This window comes from Corvus brachyrhynchos, unplaced genomic scaffold (assembly GCF_000691975.1).
Source record: "Corvus brachyrhynchos isolate BGI_N302 unplaced genomic scaffold, ASM69197v1 scaffold279, whole genome shotgun sequence".
In the NCBI taxonomy this organism is placed as follows: Eukaryota; Metazoa; Chordata; class Aves; order Passeriformes; family Corvidae; genus Corvus; species Corvus brachyrhynchos.
This window is the reverse complement of record NW_008246060.1, coordinates 11,443,298-11,464,071: the sequence shown is the minus strand read 5'-3', so window position 1 is coordinate 11,464,071 and position 20,774 is coordinate 11,443,298. Positions and strand designations below refer to the sequence as shown.

Sequence of the window (20,774 nt, the reverse complement as noted above, 5' to 3'; positions counted from 1 at the left end):
CTGTGCGGGAGGAGAACAGCTTCGCCTACCGGGGGGGACGAGCCTCCTGTGCTGTGTTCCCTGCGCTAAAATCCCCTCCGCTGTAATTACCGCGCCCACCTGGCCCGGACACATCTCTGCCGAGAGCGAGCGCCCGGCCCGGGAGCACCAGCTGTGCGCTGGGGCGATGTCGCCGGCGGTGTTCGGGCTGAAGGGGTCAGCCCTTGTGCCCGGCTGTGCTGGTTTCGGGCTGAACTTCGTCAGCCTCGTTAGGAGAGGCGTGTGAAGGCGTGGGGCGGGTGCCGAGCGGGGCCAGGGCTCGCACCGGGGGTCGGGGCCTGCAGGCACTGTGCGGTTTGTTGTGGGGCCCGGGGGCAGAGGGGACCCGTGTGGTGTCTGATTCTCGTGTCAGCCTCCGCAGCAAACAGATCGTTCCTGGAAACGATGCCTTGTGTCAGTCTTATAGTCAGATAACCAAACGGTTGGATCGGATCAAAATCGATATTCAGCGTCTTCCTAATTTTTTCTAAAAAGTTGGTATGTTTTCTGAGGACAAAGCGTTTAGTTTTGAATAAAAATGCTGTTGAGTATGTAGGATTTGATTACTAACAAGGCAACATGGAACAGTGCTGTTACTCGTTTGCATGTGTGTTCTTCGAGTGTCAGGGTTAAGTGGAGGGTTCTATCTGTGGGAGAGAGGGTTTGTGCGAGTTTAGGGCCTGAGCATGAGAAGGTTGAAACTACTGGAACTGTTACCGACTCAGTCTCTTAAATCTATATTACTGATACATTAGGTGGCCTCGGACCATTCACTTAGTCATTGCTGATTGCTATTGAAAAACCCCTAACACTTCAAAAAGGTAGTTTTTTTCCAGCTCTCTAATGGAAGAAGAGGCAAATGAGAAGTAGTTTTAATGTTAACATTTGGAATAAGTTGAAGTGGTCTCATGGTTTTGTATTTGAGGCTTCAGTTTGCAAAATTAATTTTATAAAAATTTTACATGTGCAACACTCATTCTGTGTTGTAAGATGACTTGATGGAAGATTCCACTTGGCTAAGGTCTGCTCTGTCTCCACAGAGCTCCCTCGTGCAGCTGGACACCGTGTCTGTGCCACCTCCACAGAGCAGCTGATCATGCTGTGCTCTGGAGTGGCAAGAGCTCAGAAGACATTTCCTGGCATTTAAACGCCCCTCCTGTTTGGTAGGGGGTGCCTCTTGCTGGATATCATAGGTAAGGAAATGCCTGTGTCTTGTTCTTCCTTTTGCTTTCTGTGATGTAGAAGAAAGGTGCAACTAACCTGCAGGATTAGTGTGAAGTGATTTTTATTCCAAGTGAAAGGAATTTGGGAAGTTTTGTAAGTTTTTGTTGTGTAGTTATTGCTTAGATGTGAAGGAAATGTTCTGTAGATTTGTAAAGCACAACAATTTTAAGTTATCTTGTTTGCTGTTCTATGTGATACTCTTTTTGCTGGCTGGTTGAGGGTTTATTTTGGTAGGATACTGTTAAAAACACAGGTTGGCCTAGCAATTGTAACCTTTTGGGTTCTGTAGTATCACTTTTCTTTGTATAGAGCTTGCCTTTGCAGCTCACTTAGCTGGCTGAGATCCACTAACCATATTACATAATGTATGTACGTTTGATAATCGCATACCTTTTAGAAATTTTTTATTTCTTACTTACTTTAATGCACCTAAAATGAAGCAGGCTACTAGATTCTCACTAGACCAGAAAGATCAGATTGTAAATGATTGTGGAGAGCAAGATGAAACACAGTTTGCCTTCAGATATTATTCTGGTATTCATTTGGATGGAGAGTTTGTTCGTGTCTTCCCCTATTTCCATTGTAAGATAAGGTGTGGGAAGAAAAAGGGAGAAGGAAACTTTAGTTGTGTTACTCCTAAATTGTATAGGGATAAAGAGTGGCCAACATTCTGTTACAGGAGGGATATACTATTACTTGAAACTGGAGGGAAAATACTTAACACCTGATATTTAGCATGTAAAATGTTTGAGAACTTAGATAAATAGTAATGAAATACTATGAATGACATCCTAAGGTAAGTGGTGGAGTACTTGATCAGTTGTTTTAAAATCACTTGTGTGTGCCTTGAATTGTGGCAGTAGGATAAAAATTTGTTTTGTTAGTTGGTTCATAGATTAGGAGTTAGTGTTTACTTGAGTATAATACAACCTGTTTGGCTTAATGAGGTGTAAGAGTCAGGGAGCAGTATGTATTCTGTTCATTTTGATGAAATATGTAACTGTACTTGGTGGTTCTTAAGACAAATATGTGTAGCTTTCAGGACTTTCTGTAGCAGCTGCTGTCAGTCTTGCATGGAGGTGTCTCAACAGAAAGACTCTGCTAAGAATATATGCTAATATTTGATCCACAAGCTGCACTTCAATAAATAATTCTCAAAAAACCCATCTTCCTTGATGGCTTAAAACCTAAGACTAAACTAGTGTTACTTTGAGATTTCTTATCTTACTTAACATGCATAGCACTAAGACTTTAGAGTACAGTTAAGCTACTGCTGATCATCTCATGATACCAAAGTTATTAATTAAAACTCAGTGCAAGTTTTACAGCAATATTTATGCATTTGAACTTACTGTATTCTTGCTTCAGGAAAATACTGGGATTTGTCTCATGGTGGGCATTGTGCTGTGTTTGATCAATTTTATATATAGTATGTTAGCTATTGTATTTAAAAACTGTTGAAAAATCATGTATTGTTTTTGCATGTGTTCTTTTTGTCCTTCTGTTCACAAGATACCATATTGTACGTATCTGGTGGCATTTAGAAGGTAAGGACTAAGTCACTGCTATATGGCAGTGAAATCTTTGGTGCTATTTGCTTTAAATAAGCACTGAAGAATTTAGTTTCCAGGAAGAACAGGTGACAAGTTTCCCAAGTAAGTCAGAGTCAGCAGAGTAGCCCAGCCTTGTGCTGCATAACAAGGCAGTGCTGTGTGTTCTTTTTCCAGCAGAGCATTGCTAAGTTGGTGTGCGACAGTAGCCTTATTATTGCAGGCTGGCTCAGCACAAGGTTTTTGTGTAGCTTTTTTGTGCTGGGGAACCAAGGCTACCAGCATGGGCCTTGTCCACATGGGCGAAGTAGCAGCCTTTGCAGGGAACAACTTCTCCCCTGAGGAGGTGTGGGATGTGCTCCTAAGCCAGCAGACCCATCGAAGGGGGGCTGAGTTGGAATGGCCTATATTCAAACTGCAGCTTGAAACCTTCATACACAAATGTAGGTTAAATCACTTGAGACCTGATAGTGCTTCAGCATTCTTCCCAAAATTTCCCTCAAGGATTGTGGGAATTGAACCTAGGGGAAAAAAATCAAGGGACATATCACCAAGGCTCTCCCAGGTACTTGAGGACAGGTGGTAAAGCAGTAATGGTCCTAATAGTTTTTGCATGTGTCTGGAATAAACAAAACCAGTCAGCACTCTGCTAACTGCTGCAGACCTAACTAGGTTGTTTAACCCTTCAGCTGTGACTCTGCTCTAATCAAGTTTGCAGCCTAATGTTACTGTGATACTAATGCTGCTTTTCCTTGGCTAGAGTAGTGATAAGCAGATTCAAGTGTTCACATTTTTACCTCAATATACTGTCTCAAAGTCTACAAGCTAGGAAGGTTAGGGAATTATTGCTTGACTGGCAGCAATTCAGTAGATGGGAACATGATAGAATCATGGACAGTCATGTTAAAGGAGGTTAATTTTCTCTATTTAAATATACATCTAGGAAATTTTGCTATCAGCTAGGGTATACGCAGCCTCTCCGAGGCATCTTATTTCTTAAAATGCCCCAACCAAATTCTAGAAATGTTCATGGCTCATGAAGTAACATTTTTCTTTTAAAAAATAAGTACTTCTACATATGCCTTTGTGTTCATGCTGTTAATTGAAAGGCTGGTGAAAGAAAATGGGACACACAGTATGTGCTGTTGATGATCTTGCTATGTGTTAAGTCACAGTACCGGGAAACTAATCAACTAACTAGCTACCGACATTGCTGATCTCAGGTGAAAAGTGTATTTTGCCCTCTGATGCTTAAGTCTGTGCTTGTTTGTGTTACTCATGTGTGTTATTCATCATTAAATAATGTTACCCATTATTTGGTTTCAGTGATAAAACCAGTAACGTCGAAGGCAAAGTAGTTACCAGAGCTGTTTCCTTTCAGAAGACACATGCAGCTGTCTAGGGCACTTTGCCTCTTCTGCTGCATTAATCTTGGGTCGCAGTCTAGTGGCATAAAAGTTATGTAGCATTCTTCAGCTTCAAAAATGAACAGGAGCAGTAGCACACAGGGATCTGTATTGTAGTCTAGGTGTTATGATTATTAGGGAAAGTGCTTTTTACCCTTTAAACCTTTTTACCCTTTAAACCACAAACCTGCAGAGTAGTCTGCAAGGGAAGGTAGTTTCAGGGTTTAAATAGGTTGCTTTGTCATTAAAAAATGAATTTAACTGTTGCCGTTGAGATGAAATTAGCTACCTGCTCTGTGTAATGTTTTAAATTTGTATTTTGTGGTCATTTCTTTGTCTTTTGCAGTTGGTTAAGTGTCTTGTTGTTTACAGCATTTAAAAACAGGAGCAGGTCCTATCAGTTGCATGTTGAGGTTAATGTAGACTTTCTCCCAGGTCCAGCCCGTAGTGACCTTTGATGACTGTGCTCATTCAGTCTTGTAAGGTTACTTTTACTGCACATTTGGTAAGGGTTGATTTTTATTCTGGCAACGCCAGATGAAGGAAGACTAGGCTGCTGTTAGGCTACTTGACTTGTGACAAATGAATGGAATTCACTTAGGTTAGGTACAGTTTCCTGCCTTTGTCCTCAGAAGCTGCTTTGGTTAGAAGACAGTATCAGTAAGTTGAGTGTATTTGTGGTGGTGAGTTTACATTCACTGCTTTTAGAAAAACTCGTGATGATTACTGTGTTATAAAACCCACTGTGATTAACAACTTTTTTTTTCAGTATTTCATCTGTATTTCTGAGTAAAGAAAGCTGGAAGTTCAGATAAGCAACTCAAGTTTGTTTATTTTTACTGGATGTTTTGGATTTAGTATAAGAACAATGTTGATACCACACTCATGTTTTAGTTGTTGCTCTGTGGTGCTGACCCTAAGTCAAGGAGTTTTCGGTTTCCCCTGCACTGCCAGTGAGGAGGTGCAGAAGAAGCTGGGAGAGAGCACAGCCAGGACAGCTGACCTGAACCTGGCCAAAGGGATATTTCATACCGTGGAATGTCCTGCTTGATATATAAATGGAGGGGGGATTTGGCCAGGAGGGGCTGACCACTGCTGGGGACCTGGCTGGGCAAAGGTCAGCAGGTGCTGAGCAGTTGTAATGTGTGTCACTTGTCTTTCTTGGATGTTGTTCTCTCTCTTTTTGTTATTTCCATTGCTACTATTACTATATTTTACTTTATTACCGTTATTAAACTGTTTATATCTGAACCCATTTGGTTTACCTTTTAACAGTTTTCCTCTCCAGCCCACTGCAGGGGGAGCAGGCTGGCGGCAGTGTGGGTGGGAGTGAGCGAGTGGCTAAATGAATCTTCTTGCCATCTGGGATTAAACAGCAACCCTGGAATAAAGTAAAAATATGTAGTACAAAAAAGGTCAATTAACTGATGATTAGTTGAAAATTAAATGTCGTAATTTATTTTATTAGCTGTGTGACCAAAATAGTTGTTACAGTTGTTTTTGAGCCTTTGAACGTCTTGAACTTTCAAAAATACTAAGATAACATAAAAATGAGAAAATACCCTTTTATGTGGAGAAGGAAATGTATAGGATGTGCAGGTATTGTAGTAGGTTTGGTTTTTTTTTTTTTTGGTAACTATTTAAATCAAGGTATTAAAGCTTATATACTTATTGACTGTATATGAAGTATTGAGAAATTTTAGCAATGAATTAAGTACACGTTGTTAATATACAGTCAACTCCTGAGAGTCTATCTTCAGAAGTAGCATGCCCTTAATTATTTTAGAAGGGTAAGTGTGATTTGTGTGCTCATTTTTCTTCTAAGATATTCCTTTTGCACTGCTGGGAAATCTCATTTGGCAAATTGAATCTTCTCTGATACAGTGTAAAATAGTTTGTGGTTCCATTAGATGAAAGCCAGAAGAAAAAGTTGAATCCAGTAATTATATTAAGAGCATGATAGGTACTGTACCTCCTTTAAAAAAGAAGCGAAAAGGAAAGAGGTTCTGTTTTGGAAGAACTGTGCCCCTGAAAAAGATGCAGAACTGTGCTTAATATTCATGATGGGTTTGAGTGCCAGTTTACTATAGGCAGAAGCTAAATAATAGATTAAATAGGCTGTTTTCTTGCTTTCATTCTGAAAGCCTTGAATGATGTATGTGGCAGTAGTGTATTGTACTGCCTTGTATTTTCTGAGATTTGGTTGGCATGACTGAAGCATTCTAGTTAATTAGACTGTTTTTCTGAGTACAAAAGAGCTGTGAAATCGTAGCTGTTTCTTAGATGGCTGCTGTACATGTGCCACCAAATATAAATTATGCACAAATCCATTCTCTACTGCTGTGGGTCTTTAACATTGCGTAAACCTTTTAGTACTTCACCGGTAGCCTTTCAAAGTTTTGTCGTGCGTTCCACATAATGTCCTGTGGTTAACTTTTTTCCTGGTTGTTGTTCTGGTGACTTGTCACCACCATGTGACTACAATGTTGCTGAGCTGTCTCTTCTTCCTCCAAGCAATATTCTAGAGTAAGAACACAATTATTGAGAAATCTGTATGAAGAGAATACATCTCTTTTAGTTTTGGTGTATTACTGTGTTATCTACTACCACATCACTTTTAAAAATGCTTTGAAGCTTAAGCTAGTGCTTCATTCCTAGTAATGTTATTTTTGAAAGCTGAATATTTTAAAGGATTCATAATTCAGTAAGCATATATCTTAATTACTGAGATCAAACAAATATAGAAATGTGATGGTTGTACCATCAACATACAACTAAGATACTTCAGCTCAATACTGTTGCAGATATCTAGACATAGGTGTTTACTTGGAAGGAGTGGGAGAATGTCCTGTCATCAAAGCTTCAGTATATATATTTTTAACCAGTGGGATATGTTGGATTGTATTGAAATGTATTATTTCAGCTTTAATTCAGTTTTGTGTGTTTGCTGGCTATACTTTCTTGCGTAGTTGATGAACTGCAAACAGTGGAAAAGGCTAATGATTAAGCTGATATTTAAACAGAGTAGTATTTGATTTTCATTCCCTAATGTAATTAACAAACCTGGATTTATTTATTTATAACAAAATTAGAAAAGTATATGGGATACATCTAGGGCATATTCTGCTTCTTGGAAACTTTAAATTTCTATTTAGGAGCAAATGAGATAATTTATTTTTTCTTTGATGAAAATAAAAGCCTTTTTATATTACTTACCTAAGAAATTAGGTCTGGTTTTTAGCTGTTTGTTATGTAAAATGTCTTGGGCTACTAAAATTGCACAAAAGACCCTGGCATTTCAGTAACCTGTGTTAACCTTTCTGGTGTTGTGTCTCTTGGATATGCAACAGGTCAGTGTACTTGGCAGATAAAGGGAGAGGATGGCAGGCAATAACCAGCTTTGCATTCGACGTTGGACTACCAAGAACGTGGCCAAGTGGCTGAAGGAAGAAGGCTTCTGTGAATATGTGGATGTTTTGTGCAACAGACACAGGCTAGATGGAATTACACTGCTGACTCTTACTGAGTATGATTTACGATCCCCTCCTCTGGAAATCAAAATCCTGGGGGACATCAAGAGGCTAATGTTGTCCATACGCAAACTGCAGAAGCAGCATATTGATGTCCTGGAAGAGCTGGGTTACACCAGTGATGGGCACACTGGCACAGTGTGCCCAGTTGGGTCACTGCAGGGGGCAGATTGGTTTTGTAATGGTGAAGTACCTCGGGACTATGATGGACCAATTACTGACTTGAATGGTGATCAGTATCAATATGCAAATGGAAAAAACAAACATGCTACACGAAGACTGGACCCAGAGTATTGGAAGACAGTTTTAAGTTGTGTGTATGTGTTCATAGTGTTTGGCTTTACATCATTTGTTATGGTGATAGTACACGAGCGAGTACCTGACATGCAAACATATCCACCTCTGCCAGACATATTTCTAGATAGGTAAGAAATTTTCTTTCTAAACAAAACAGTAATGTGATGGTTAAAATATAGGCTGTGTTTTCTTTGTTTTCAAAGTTTCGTATGCTGTAGAAGAAGGTTTCATCTGCTCTAGAAGATGCCTCTGCAAAACAGTAATAAGTCTAGCAAATCCTTCTGCTAAGACTGAAATGTGGATCAGTTAGATCAGTTAGATCTAGATAACTAGATTTAGTTAACTGAAATCTAAATCGGTTAGATTTAGTTTTAGGGGAAAATAAATTGAGCTGTTGTTCTACCTAGTTTATATTTAGTTTTAAAGGATTCACAATTCAGTAAGCATGTATCTTAATTACCGAGCTCAAAGAAAGGTAGAAATATGATGGTTGTACCATCAACATACAACTAAGATTATATGTTGTATGTATGAACTAAACTCATTACAACACAGTAATTAGTTAGTGCATCCTTGCATTCTAGTAAAAAGCATGATGGTCAGCTGGCACAGATATGCAGCCATATGCATTTTCTGAAATCCAGTTCCTGCTATGAAGCTTAACATGTCTTGTTATATAAAAACTTTGGACAAAGGAATATTTTGGTCTGTGAGTGAGCAAAGAAGTAGAAAGTGAACAGCATTGGTACTATATTTTTGTTGTTTTCCCACTGTCAGCTTGCTGAACATGGTGTAAGGAAACTGAAGTAGAATGAAAAGACCAGCATCTCTTTTAACAGGGTATTAAACCACTGTTGTGACTTATGCAGTACCTGCTCATTTTTTTAAAGAAAATGTTTCACTTCAGGCAAAGAAGAGACACAATGGCAAAGTCAAATTCTAGTAATTGACTACAGGTTTAATAGAGGATAAATGTTCCCTTTGAGAAAGTGCACTTGCTCCATGGAGAACTTAACTGCCTAGAGAGTTTTAAAAGATATGAGCTAAACTGTTAAAAAGTTGAGCCTTTGTGATCTTTCTGTTCCTGCATTAATTTCCATTTCCATTAATGACTTTCAAGAAGTCAGTAAGACTCTAATCTTTTGATCAAGTGTGCAGAATCCCCCATAAATTTATATATAAACTCAGCAAGGACAGACCACATCCAGCAGAGTGGAAGAGGGGAGAGAGAACAGGAGCTATGGGATTATGGATTTTGTTCCCAGGGTGCTACCATGGTATTCAGTGGGCAGGAGGATGGGGGAGGGCAGAAAGCAGCAGCCCACAAAACAATGAGAGGGGATTACTACAAAGCTCGTGTTTGAGCAGTGCTTTGCTACCCCTTTGTATCAGGGGGAGCACAAAACTATGAGGAGCAGCTTCTCTTTAAATCTGTTGATCTGTATTTTGGTGACTGAAAGTGGAAATTGTTACAGTGCCTTATGTGTGCAAGAAGGTCTTAAATCTTTTGACAGGGAAGGCTGAAAGGTTTGCATGTAGTGATTATCACTGAAAATTTGAAAACAATTTTTATTTTCCCTGATACTTCTCTATGCAGTTCTGCTTCATTGCAAGTATTTAAGATTTTTGGCCTTGAAGTATTTAATTCATTGTGTTGACATAGCATTCTTACAAGCATAAGCAGCATAATTGACATGATGCAAGTTCTTGTCAGAATGAAAAAGGTTGTTGTGAAACAGTGGTAGAGGAACACATCCTGTTAGTAAGTCATGTAAATTAAGAGAGTATACTAGGGATTTTCCCTGACTTAGCGAATTCTGTGTAAACATCTGCTGGAAACACATTATTAGGAAGGAGATAATGTAATTGAATATATTTCAGATTCTGTTTCATTCAGTCTGACAAAAGAATTTTTGGCTGTAGTTTATACTATTGTCAGATGATTGCAAATGAACTTCATATGCCCGTATTTTCAATACTGAGATTAGGAAAAAAATTAATTAAGCCTTTGTATTAACTTTCTTGCTTTGTTTTTTTTTTTAGCGTCCCCAGGATACCATGGGCTTTTGCTATGACTGAAGTATGTGGTGTAATTCTTTGCTACATTTGGCTCTTGGTTCTTCTGCTTCACAAACACAGGTAGATTTTATAAAATCCAAATTAACTGGTCCTTTGATGCAGAGAAAAGACCATAACAAGAATTTATGATGATTGTTTAAGAATTTCCATTCAGTAAGAATCTTGTCAACTCCTAGTATATCTCTGTTAATTTGGATTAGGGAGGATTTAATCAAGAATGATGGCTTGTGAATCTTTCAAAGGAGTCATCTGAACTTAACTTTCCTACCATATTTATAAGTCATTTCCTTTGGAACACAGGTATTTCAGAGAGTTTTCAGTATATTATACACACATACCGTAACAGTTTTGTATATAAGAAAGTGCTATGAGAATGAATTTCCACAGGATGTCTGAGCCAGCCTGGCAGTTTGCTTTCAGTGAGGGATAGAAAATGCTTTTGCTTTCATGCATATTTTAAGTTAAATTTTCACTGGTTCATTGATTTTTATCAATTTGCCAGCAGAAGGCATGAGTGCCAAAGCTAGCACAAGAGTAGCTTCAGAGGTGGAGATGTACCTTTTGGTGACAGTCAGCTTGCTACAGTGTCTCACCCTGTCATGTGGAACCATATTTTTACAGTACTACTTAATTTAGAAAAAAAAAAAAGTGTTGTGAAACTTGCAGTAATGATGACAGGACTTAATGGGATTAAGTTGGGGTGAAGTGAAATGTTTTTATCATAACTTCCCTGATCTCAGCTCCTGTGTATTTTCCCAGATCTATACTTCTGCGCAGGCTGTGCAGCCTCATGGGGACAGTATTTCTATTACGTTGCATTACAATGTTTGTTACCTCACTCTCGGTGCCAGGCCAGCACTTGCAGTGTACTGGAAAGGTAAAACTTCAAATGCTTTCAATTATTTTTCCTGTTTCCTTTTGTAAAAAAATACTTAAGATGTGATTAAGATTGTTGGGACCATGGTGTTAGATGTGTGTTTTTTAAGAACATTGTGTTTGTCTCCTGTTTCCTTGCCCTTGCCTTAATTATCATATGCAGGCAAACATCCCTAGGGGTCTTAGAAGCACTTGCAGCTTTGGAGAGTATATGGTTATTTGGTGAAGGGTGTTCAGAGTGTTTCACACTGTAAACCAGAGAGTGTACATCAAAGAGGTGTGCACTTAAGCTACTGACTTCATGAAGAATGACTGAAAGGGAATTAATTGCTTCGTTGTCTTGTTGGTTGCGTGGTTTTGAAAAAAACCCCAACAAACTATTACTGTTTCACCCCTTCTCATAAGGGATATTCATTAGAACATGGGATTTTATGGTTTCATCCTAATTTTTAGTTAGGAGAGGTTTGCGCTGAACAAATGGAAAGCTTGACAATGACACATTTGGAAGGCTGAAAACATTGAAAAAAAAGAGTCAGGCTCTGTGGATAAATCACTTGGAACAAAATACCTGCTCTAAATTCCAGTATTCATCAGAGGTATGATGAATACAATTAGTGATTGCAGTTACTAATGTGACTCATTGCCACACTGAAATCCAAAGGTGTGCTAACCTGCATTTTAATAAAAGACACAACATGATAAATGGTATTAAACACAGTGCAATACAGCTAACTTTAAGGACATACTGTTTGGGCAGTGGAGTTGGAACTTAGTAAAGGTTAATGTCACTGTTTTTCAGTTGTATGGCAATGTTTGGGCAAAACTCCAGCGGGCATTTGCAATATGGAGTGGCTTTGGAATGACTCTGACTGGAGTACACACGTGTGGAGATTATATGTTCAGTGGTCACACTGTCGTCCTGACCATGCTCAACTTCTTTGTCACAGAATGTAAGTACAGAGTGTCAATACTCAAATGTCCTTAAGAACGTGTACAGCCAGCGGTGCTGTAAACACTTGAATGTCCTTAAGTATTAAGAATATCTGCTCCTTGACCTCCTCAAGTTCAAAGTGTAACATTTAAGCAAACAAATACAAATTCAGATTGCTGTGCTCTTTCTCAGGTTTGTGACAGTCAAGTCACAGGCAGGAAAGGAGCACCACCTCCTTGAATGGGGGGATGAATAAGGCACTTTTCAATGAACGTGTGAGCCAAGAAATTAGAAAGGCTTTATGGCTTGCTACTGGGAGAATACTTGGGAAGATACTTCGGATTGTCTGTTACTATTCCCTTGCCTAGGTATCTGCCACTGCCTCCTGTCACCCAAAATACCTGGCGAGGTTTCTGTACGTTTAGTATAACCCATAAAGCCAAACACCAAACCCCTTAATGAGTGAGAATATATGAAACAGTACTACCCTTCTGTAGACGCCAACAGTGATTTGATACATATTATAGCAAGCAAAGATAATTAGTTTGAGTTCAACTATGATGGAATGACTGCAATAACAGTAATATAGCTTCCATTACATCTTCTTCCTTATAACATAGATAAAGCATGATTTTCATTAGAAGAAGTTGGTTGAATAAAGAATTCTGCATTTAAGGATGCTCTTGTTAATTCAGAAATGCATTTGTAAATGAAGTCACAAAGTGATAGACATATATAACTTGTGTGGTTGTTTTTGTTGGATTTATTGGACCTGTATACAATATTTCTGAATGAAGAGAGCAACTTCATCTCATTTTTGGATGAAAAGCCTGTATAAAAACTTGGAATGTCTAGGCCTGATTTTTGAGACATTCAAGGTCAATCACTTTCTGTTTTCTCCTAGATACGCCAAGGAGCTGGAACTTCTTGCACACCTTGTCCTGGGTCCTGAATCTCTTTGGAATCTTCTTCATTTTGGCTGCACATGAACATTATTCTATAGATGTCTTCATTGCCTTTTACATCACTACAAGACTCTTTTTGTATTACCATACATTGGCTAATACTAGAGCATATCAACAGAGTAGGAGAGCAAGGATATGGTTTCCAATGTTTTCTTTTTTTGAATGCAATGTTAATGGGACTGTTCCCAATGAGTATTGCTGGCCCTTTTCAAAACCTACTATACTAAAAAGATTAATTGGTTGAAGACTATGGGGGTCACTTCAGATTTTTATGAAGCATTATGACTAAGATCCTAAAAGGCTAGCTATAAGGAGGAGGTCAAGTAACATTTTTCATTCTGTGATCTCCTCCTTGCCTTGTTTCTTAGATTCTTAGCCATAAAATGGGGTTCCCATACTTTACAGGGATGTGTTTTGTTTTCTCTTTGTGAAAAAAGAAAACAATGCAGGGATGGGTAAAGGCTATCAGTGAAGCATGAATATAAACCAGAATACTGCTACCCTTGGTAAGGTTCTGTGTGAATGTTTATGGAACATTAACATCAAATATGTTTTTGTATTGAATATAATACACCCTTTACAGGTCCAGATCATCTCTGTTCCCGAGTGCCAGCCTTTACATATACTGATGAAAAAATAAGAACTTTATGAAGCCTTTCTTTTAAAACAGTCATAAATGTAATTTTCAAAACAAACTGTGTATATTTAAAGATTGAGGAGGTCTGCGTCGTAATGAAGAAAGCAGTATAGCTCCTTGCTGAGAGGGTCTCTTAACTGTTAAATTACAGGTCTTGACAGTATAAATGGTCTGCATACAGGTTGCCAAAAATGAAAGTCTGCCTTATGGCTGTGCAGTGATGATAATTTTTTCATGAGAACTTATTTAGTCTAGTCTGTCAGTTGTCTATATGGTTGTTCTAGCACTTGAAAGTTTTCCCTTTTGTGTTTAAATGAGTTAAAGTAAGTGGAACATCCACTGAAAGTAAACTTAGCTTTAGTGAGTTTTAAAGCCACAAAGTAACTTTTGTGTGGTCTTAATTGCTTTATACCCAAACCCATGCATGCTTTTCAGGAGCAGTTCTTTAACATTGGAAAAACAGAACAGTTGTCTTTGTGTATCTTACTGTCCTGCAAATGGATGGGAAAAATGCATGTAGTAACTCTTTCAGGAATAGTAATAATAGTGAGTGTTGGAAATAGTGCTCATGTTGATGTATGTTTTAGCACTCTGGTGTCAACAATATGGTGAATATCTCTGGATATATATATATGCACAGGATGTTAGTTTATATATATAAACACACACAGTGTATGTTTTTCTAACAACTATGAAAACTAATGTTCTTAAATTAAGTTGCTTATTTACTACACTGAAAGATAAAAGTACCATAAACAGTTGAGTTTTGCTTGTTGAAAAAAACCAAACCACAACCCACAACAAAACATCCCCAAAAACCTCAAACCAGCACTCCAAGTCCATGATGCATAAGCAAGGATTGGTGATCTCTTAGGCAGTGGATTGTAAGGGGACAATACTAATGTTGTCTGTAGAGACTTGAAATTGGATTTGTGCTAAATCAAAACTGATAGATAGAGGGTACAAAATGAAAAAAAATGGTATAGACCTTTTAATTTGATTAGTGCAATTTCAGAATAGGTAAGATGTGCAAAAGGAAGTGTAAGTCAGCTTTAGAAAGTTACACAAAGCATTTTTCCATCTTGGTACAAGCTGACTTAATGGGCACAATGTACTTGTGTGTGCACAGAAATGAATCCATTTGGAGTTTGCAAGGTTTCGTGTTTGGAGGCTTGTAACCTACTGTGGGCTACTCCTTGCTGTGCTGTGTTCCTTTTATAAACCTTGATTGTACGAGCTTGACTACCTTACACTCTTCGTAATACATTACTTTTGTAACTTAATTTAGCTCCTATTCCGCAGAGGAATTATACAGCTTGGAATATCTCTGCCAACTCTGTTGAGCACATGTACACTGTACTATTCCAGAGGTTTTTATATTTGTAACATTCCAATTTTTAAGCAAAATTGCAGGTTTAATACTATATTGTTCAATCTACCATAGCCTGATGGCTTTTGCCATCCAAATTAGGGGAGTATGCTTACACTAACAAAAAAAGGAGAAAATATTCTGGAAGATTTCAAGACTTGCCATTTGCTGCTCTTAACTTTCTGATTTCAGAAAGGCAATTTGAACATTCCTCTTGAGACTTTATAATGAAAGAGCTCTATTTGTTAATTTATATTTGCCTTTGCAATGCACACAGTTATGAATGCTATTTTTCTAAACTCTAGGAAGCATCTGTTCTCAGGATGTGAGGGATTGTAATCTGAGTTATATGGAGAGGTATGCAATTCAACTTGCAAAGCTGTTGATTCTGAAAGTAACCCTTTGAGTAGTAACTGGCATAACTGCATCTAAACTGAAATATTATTTTACAACTTAGATATGCAGGAGGATTTTCAAGTACAGCCCAGTGTAACAATGTTTACATAAACTAAAGCTATCATTTCAATATTATTATTTTTTGTAATGAAGTTCATATACTTTGAAACGTAAAGATTCTTTGTTCTTATTTAATTTTTCAAATTCTGTTAAGTAAATTGCTTTAAATCAGTCTTGCTTATATTTTTTTTTTTAAAGAAGCTTGTTCTTTTGTGCTGTTTCCCTTGATGCTAGGTGTCCAAGTCCAGGATAAGTAATATAAAAAGGTTGGTTTTGGTAGCATTGGAGTGGGTTAAAACATTGTCAGGATAATTGTCCTCTGCTGTTTTGGAAGTACGTTTTGTCTGTCTGTAAACATGCAAGAGGAAAGCTTGAAATTGATAGAAGACAGAAAAATCTGATCTTGCTTGCAAAAGAGCACAGGTCAGTCTATAAAGCTGGGAATGTAAGCTTTATTGTTAATTAGATGGAAACAAGTTGCAAGTAACTGATAGCCTTAACATTTTGTACTGCCTTTTGAAAGAGTCAGTGCTTTAAAAGCATTTTGCTGCTTCTGTTGCTGACAAGCACTTTTAAGTAAAGACAGCAGAGCACCATTGGGCCTTGGATTTAATGCTTGGTATGTTCAGGGACGTCTTCCTGTATGTTCACACACCAGTCTTTTTGCTCTCCTTTAACAGGTTGCACCTCTTTTGTGCTAAGTTGTCTCTGTGGTCTGTGTGAGTGCCCACATAATCTGAATTCGGAGTAATGAATGAATTGCTGTGTAATGCCAGCAAGTGCAAGTGTCTTAACAACATTAGTACTACAAAGTGCACAGATGAATCAAGTTGCAAAGTCTGAAATTAATAACTGTATATACAAAAGAAGGGGAGGGTCACTTTTTTTTGCTAGCTTAGCAATTTTAGTAATATTTGAGACTTGGCAATAGGGTTGAGCTCTTCCTTATTACTTTGGGGATCTGTACGCACATACCTGCAAGTGATAAACACACAGGCTCTTCCCCCATCCCTTTTCTTTGTTTTTTTTGTACCTTATGATACAGTTTCTTATAATAGCTTTCTTTGCCTTTAGTTTTTAACTTTTGAAAGATCCCTTAAGTGGGTTATGAATTACACCACAGAATTAGACCTTCATAGATGTGTTTTTTAACACATTCTGATTACACTGACAAAAACTTAGGAAAGGATCTTTAGGCAAGGTTCCTCCAATTCAGCTTGAACAATGCTATAGAAAGCTTCCATATAGGCAGATAATCTTCATGTCCTGTGGCAAACATGACAACACTTACACAAAGTGTCAGTACAGAAATGTAGATAGGCCTGAAGTATTTAAATGTCCAAGACTAGCAAGAGTTGGAACTCATAAATGCACTGCTTGTCGTGTATGCTTAACTTCAAGCAAATTACTAAATAGTCTTGACTTCAGTGAGTGTTAACATTTTAGTTTAAACATTTTTTTGGATAACGCCAGGTGCGTACTGTGTGCGGTATACTGCTACAGTAATGGGAATAGGTAACGTCACTTTATTTTTGGTTTTCTCTGATGTCTTCCCCTCCATCTACTGTAGAAAAAACATTCCAATAGAATTTCAAAGAAATTGCTACTTAACTGGGTTCTGAGAGAAGAAACCTGTAAAAAACCAAAATACTCTAAATAAAACCTTGATAGTTACCTGCTTTAAGAAGCAAGGTTAAATAGTTAAATGATTGGGAAAAAAAGTTATTTTTGATGCAAGCCTGTTAAATAAGGTCATTTAAAATTACTGAAACCCTCCAAAGAGGATAAAAGCACAGGTTCCTATAATCTTCTTTCATGTACAGCTGTGTCTCATGTAGTGCCAAAAAGTTTAAGAGGAAAGAGTTGAACTCAGACACCAGTACACACCTTTTGCAGCAATTAATGCCTCCTTGTTTTTTAACCACTGCTTGCATGCTTAGTGATATACTTGTCCATTATTAGTTAGCTCGTTTTCTGCTGTATGAAAGCCCACTTGGTTTTCAAGCATCAGTCATGGAAAAAAACCCCAAACAGTAGGTTTTATGGACCTGGAGTGTAACAAAAATAACTTAAACCAACTAGGATAGTTTTTCATCCTGTCCATGTTGTTCCTACTGCAGAGTTAGGGAGAATTTGCAGTAATCTACAGACAATACTGATTTTTTTCTTTAATAACCTAGGGTACCTTTAAAAAAATCTGACCTGTAACTAAAAAAACCACCACAGTCTTGTCAAGATGGAAGTATACTTGACAGAAGTCCTAGCAGTGAGACAGCTTACCCTCTGAATTATTTTGTGCATGTAGACTTCAACAATAAGGGTTAATTGATAGACTACGAATTTATAAAATTACTATTTCTGATCTATCAAGTTGACAAGTCCACCTTGTCACTATCCTAATTGAAACAGTATTCCTGGGGAAAAAAGTCCTTTAGAGTGAATCTACTGATGTCTTGTTCATTATATGAAGAAAAACAGCAAAAAACCCCTCTCAGCTCCTCAAACGCTACGGTGTTGTGAACACTGAACCTTCCACGTAGCAGTATCCTGCAGACTTACCTGTTGTATCCTAACAAATTTGCAGTGAGTATTATGTATATAATTCAGTGACATGCACATTTTAAAAGCCAATTTCTAATAGATGTGTAAGAACTTAAGGTGATAAATGTGGAGCACAACAACCTGACTGTGTAGTTAGAAAGACTAACTGTAACTTAGTTTTGCTCTTCCAATTCAGTTTTGTCAAAAAAGGAGAAATTTTGTCAAGTTTGAGAAACCACAAACTGCATTGTACATGGTACTTAACGTAATAAGGACGTCAAAGGCTTTTCACACTGAAGTTACTTCAGTTTTGTTCTGAGAAAATAGTGTTATCTAATGGCTAGAAAGTATGCCAGTGAAGTTTAGAGTACTGTAAATAAGTAAATATTATTTTGATTCTAAACTCAGATTGAATTAATATATTGTTTTATATCTTTGTTGTGTTAAACATATTTAAAAACACTAAAATAAAATATTTGAAAGATGACAAATGCTTAATTTATTTTATATGCAAAATGATGGCTCATTGTCTGTTAGCACTGTGACTGTGAAAGTATTCCTAAGCATAGGTGTGATGGTGTTATGAGATCTTCCTTCAGTGTGGAAGTAAGTAATGCTGGCAAAATATAATTAGCACATCCTGTGGGACTCTGTTACAGGTATGTGCATATACTTCATTTCTGGAGGAATAACTGTTCTGGGTGATGTAGGAATTACAGGTTTACAGCTGTGGTCTTAAGTCTGCAGCTACCTGTAAGGGGTTTGCATTTTCTTTTGGCACCGATCTGTGACAGATTCTGGTAAAATTACTGGTTTTCAGTAATTAGAAAATTACTGAAAAATTGGAACAGGGAAACAGTTGCCAAATACGAAATTCCTGTTGCTGTCAAAATTGTAGTGAAGTTTGATACTAGGATAGGATAGGCACTTGCTGGACTGTTCATAGAAATCATTTGACTTGGACAAAATATTGACAGCCAATTTGGTAACAGTTTTGGTTTTTTCTAGTAGTGTCATTAGTTTATCAAAAAGTTCAAATTCTAATGCCTAGTATACCACAGCATGCGAGGTCAATTTGAAAGAGATAGGGAATGCTTTTCAAACAAGGATTCATCATTCATTTTAAATATAAAAAACCAATTCACTGTTTTTCCCCCTCACTCTGCTAGATGAAGTCATCAAAACTGAATCTGTGTCTCTTGATCACAGATAGATTCTCATGTACTCTAATTGGAGGCTAATAGCCCTAAAAAGAATGGGACAGAAAGGAAGAGGAGACAAGAGCAGGCAGCAAGTTTGCTTTTCTTACAGTAACACTGAAGAAGGGTCTTCAGGGAACAGCAATTCATTTCACAAATATTGTGAGGGAGAGTGGAGAATGAAACTTGTGGGGAGTACCAAAAAATATTCAAGAGGTGACTGTCCACTAAGGAATCTCTGATATGTGAATGGAAGCACTGGAAAGGGGCTGATAGAATTAATTTGCAATTTTTCTGGGTTCTGCAACTTCATGTAAAGTCTCATCACAAAGGCCCCTTCCAGAGTTTTTTGATTCAAATAATGTTATGATGTTAGGGGGTTTTGGGGTATTTTTGGCAAAGCTAAACAGAGAAGACTTCTTTATCCTAATGCCACATTAAAAAAGATTCCTTGGTGGGTTTTTTTTAGCATTGCAGGGAGGTTTGTAATACTGAATCTGTACAGAACAATAACCTGGTGTGACTGTTGTTTACATAGGCATGAAACACATCACAAAAACTGTTTTGTGCATGATTCTGCCAGAAATGTGATGAGTGACATGCCCATCCTCCTGTGCTCCAAGGTAAGAACCAAGCTGCACTTCATGTTATGGCACAAAGTAAAGGGAGCATGTCCTGCAGAAGGAGCAGGGTTGTGGCAGCGTTGTGCTCCAAAGGGCCTTTCAGAGGCACACTTGAATTGTTTGCTCCAAGTGGCAGTTTGACCTACAAATGCACCCAAGTCATGGAGAGGGACGGCAGCAATAAAAACATAAGGCACAAGCTTCATCTTCTGTAAAACCACAAATGTTCTTTTGCACTGCATCAGGCTCCAGCCAAACTAAACTGTAGTCAGTGCCCAAATTAGGCCTGGGTTTTTGCAGTCCTTATTTAGCTTCTCAGTGGGTCCCAGTGTGTCTTAGCAAGCTCTGCCTTCTGATACGAGACACTGACTAGGCTATGGAGGCTGTTGCCTTAGTTCAGCGTTTCCTGATGAATGATTTGAAGGTGTGCTCTCCTGCTCCCACACCAGCAAAGAGCGCTGCAGGGTGCTGCGGGGCACAGCTCAGCACCAGTGTTCCTCAAGAGGAAAGCAAAGTTTGTTAGCAAGTGCTTTAATGAGGGTGCCAAAAATGATTCAGTCTGTGAGTAACAGGGTTGCAGGGTACTTGACCAAAGGCTCTACCTCTTGTTTCTGTCCTGGCAATTAAAAATAGCCCCCCTGGCTAATGCCAAGGGAGGTAACAGCCCCACATGGGACAGGTGTAAGCTGTCAGTCAGGAGGCTGGAAAAACCTAGAAAAGCATCTGCTCTCCTGCAGGCTCTACGAAATGATCAAGAGGAGAGAGTGGAGGAAAAAGGAGAGTAGTTTGCAGCAGGCTCTGCTGAAGGCAGCCCTTGCTGAAGGCCTCTGGCTGCTCTTGAGACTCTCAACTCCTTCCCAAAGGTGGTCTTGTGTTTGGTTGTTCTGGTTTTCTCTTAACCAGGCTGTTTCCACAAGCTGTGGGTAACTGAAAACCGGAGCTTTAGCAGAAGGCCGATGTCTGCTTCTGGCAAGCTGGAACATGGAATACCACTCAGATGCTATCTCTGTCCCAGCACTGCAGAAATGCTGTGTTGGTGATTTGGACTGGGATTTGGGAAGCAGGGACAGCCT

General features: G+C 38.4%; 1 protein-coding gene across 1 annotated transcript; it reads left to right on the top strand.

Moving 5' to 3' along the window:
* Window positions 1-1,029: 1,029 nt before the first annotated feature.
* SAMD8 (sterile alpha motif domain containing 8) lies at window positions 1,030-18,366 on the top strand. The gene is made up of 6 exons (XM_017746383.1): window positions 1,030-1,211; window positions 7,549-8,153; window positions 10,069-10,164; window positions 10,864-10,981; window positions 11,780-11,930; window positions 12,816-18,366. Exons 2-6 carry the CDS (start codon window positions 7,579-7,581, stop codon window positions 13,118-13,120), a joined length of 1,245 nt encoding a protein of 414 aa, XP_017601872.1. The 5' UTR covers window positions 1,030-1,211; window positions 7,549-7,578; the 3' UTR covers window positions 13,121-18,366.
* Window positions 18,367-20,774: the final 2,408 nt, after the last annotated feature.

Coding starts and splice junctions, on each gene's coding strand:
- SAMD8 (XM_017746383.1), top strand. CDS start 7,579: ATGGCAGGCAATAACCAGCTTTGCATTCGACGTTGGACTACCAAGAAC. Junction 10,165..10,863: donor CTTCTGCTTCACAAACACAG/GTAGATTTTATA, acceptor GTATTTTCCCAG/ATCTATACTTCTGCGCAGGC. Junction 10,982..11,779: donor ACTTGCAGTGTACTGGAAAG/GTAAAACTTCAA, acceptor ACTGTTTTTCAG/TTGTATGGCAATGTTTGGGC.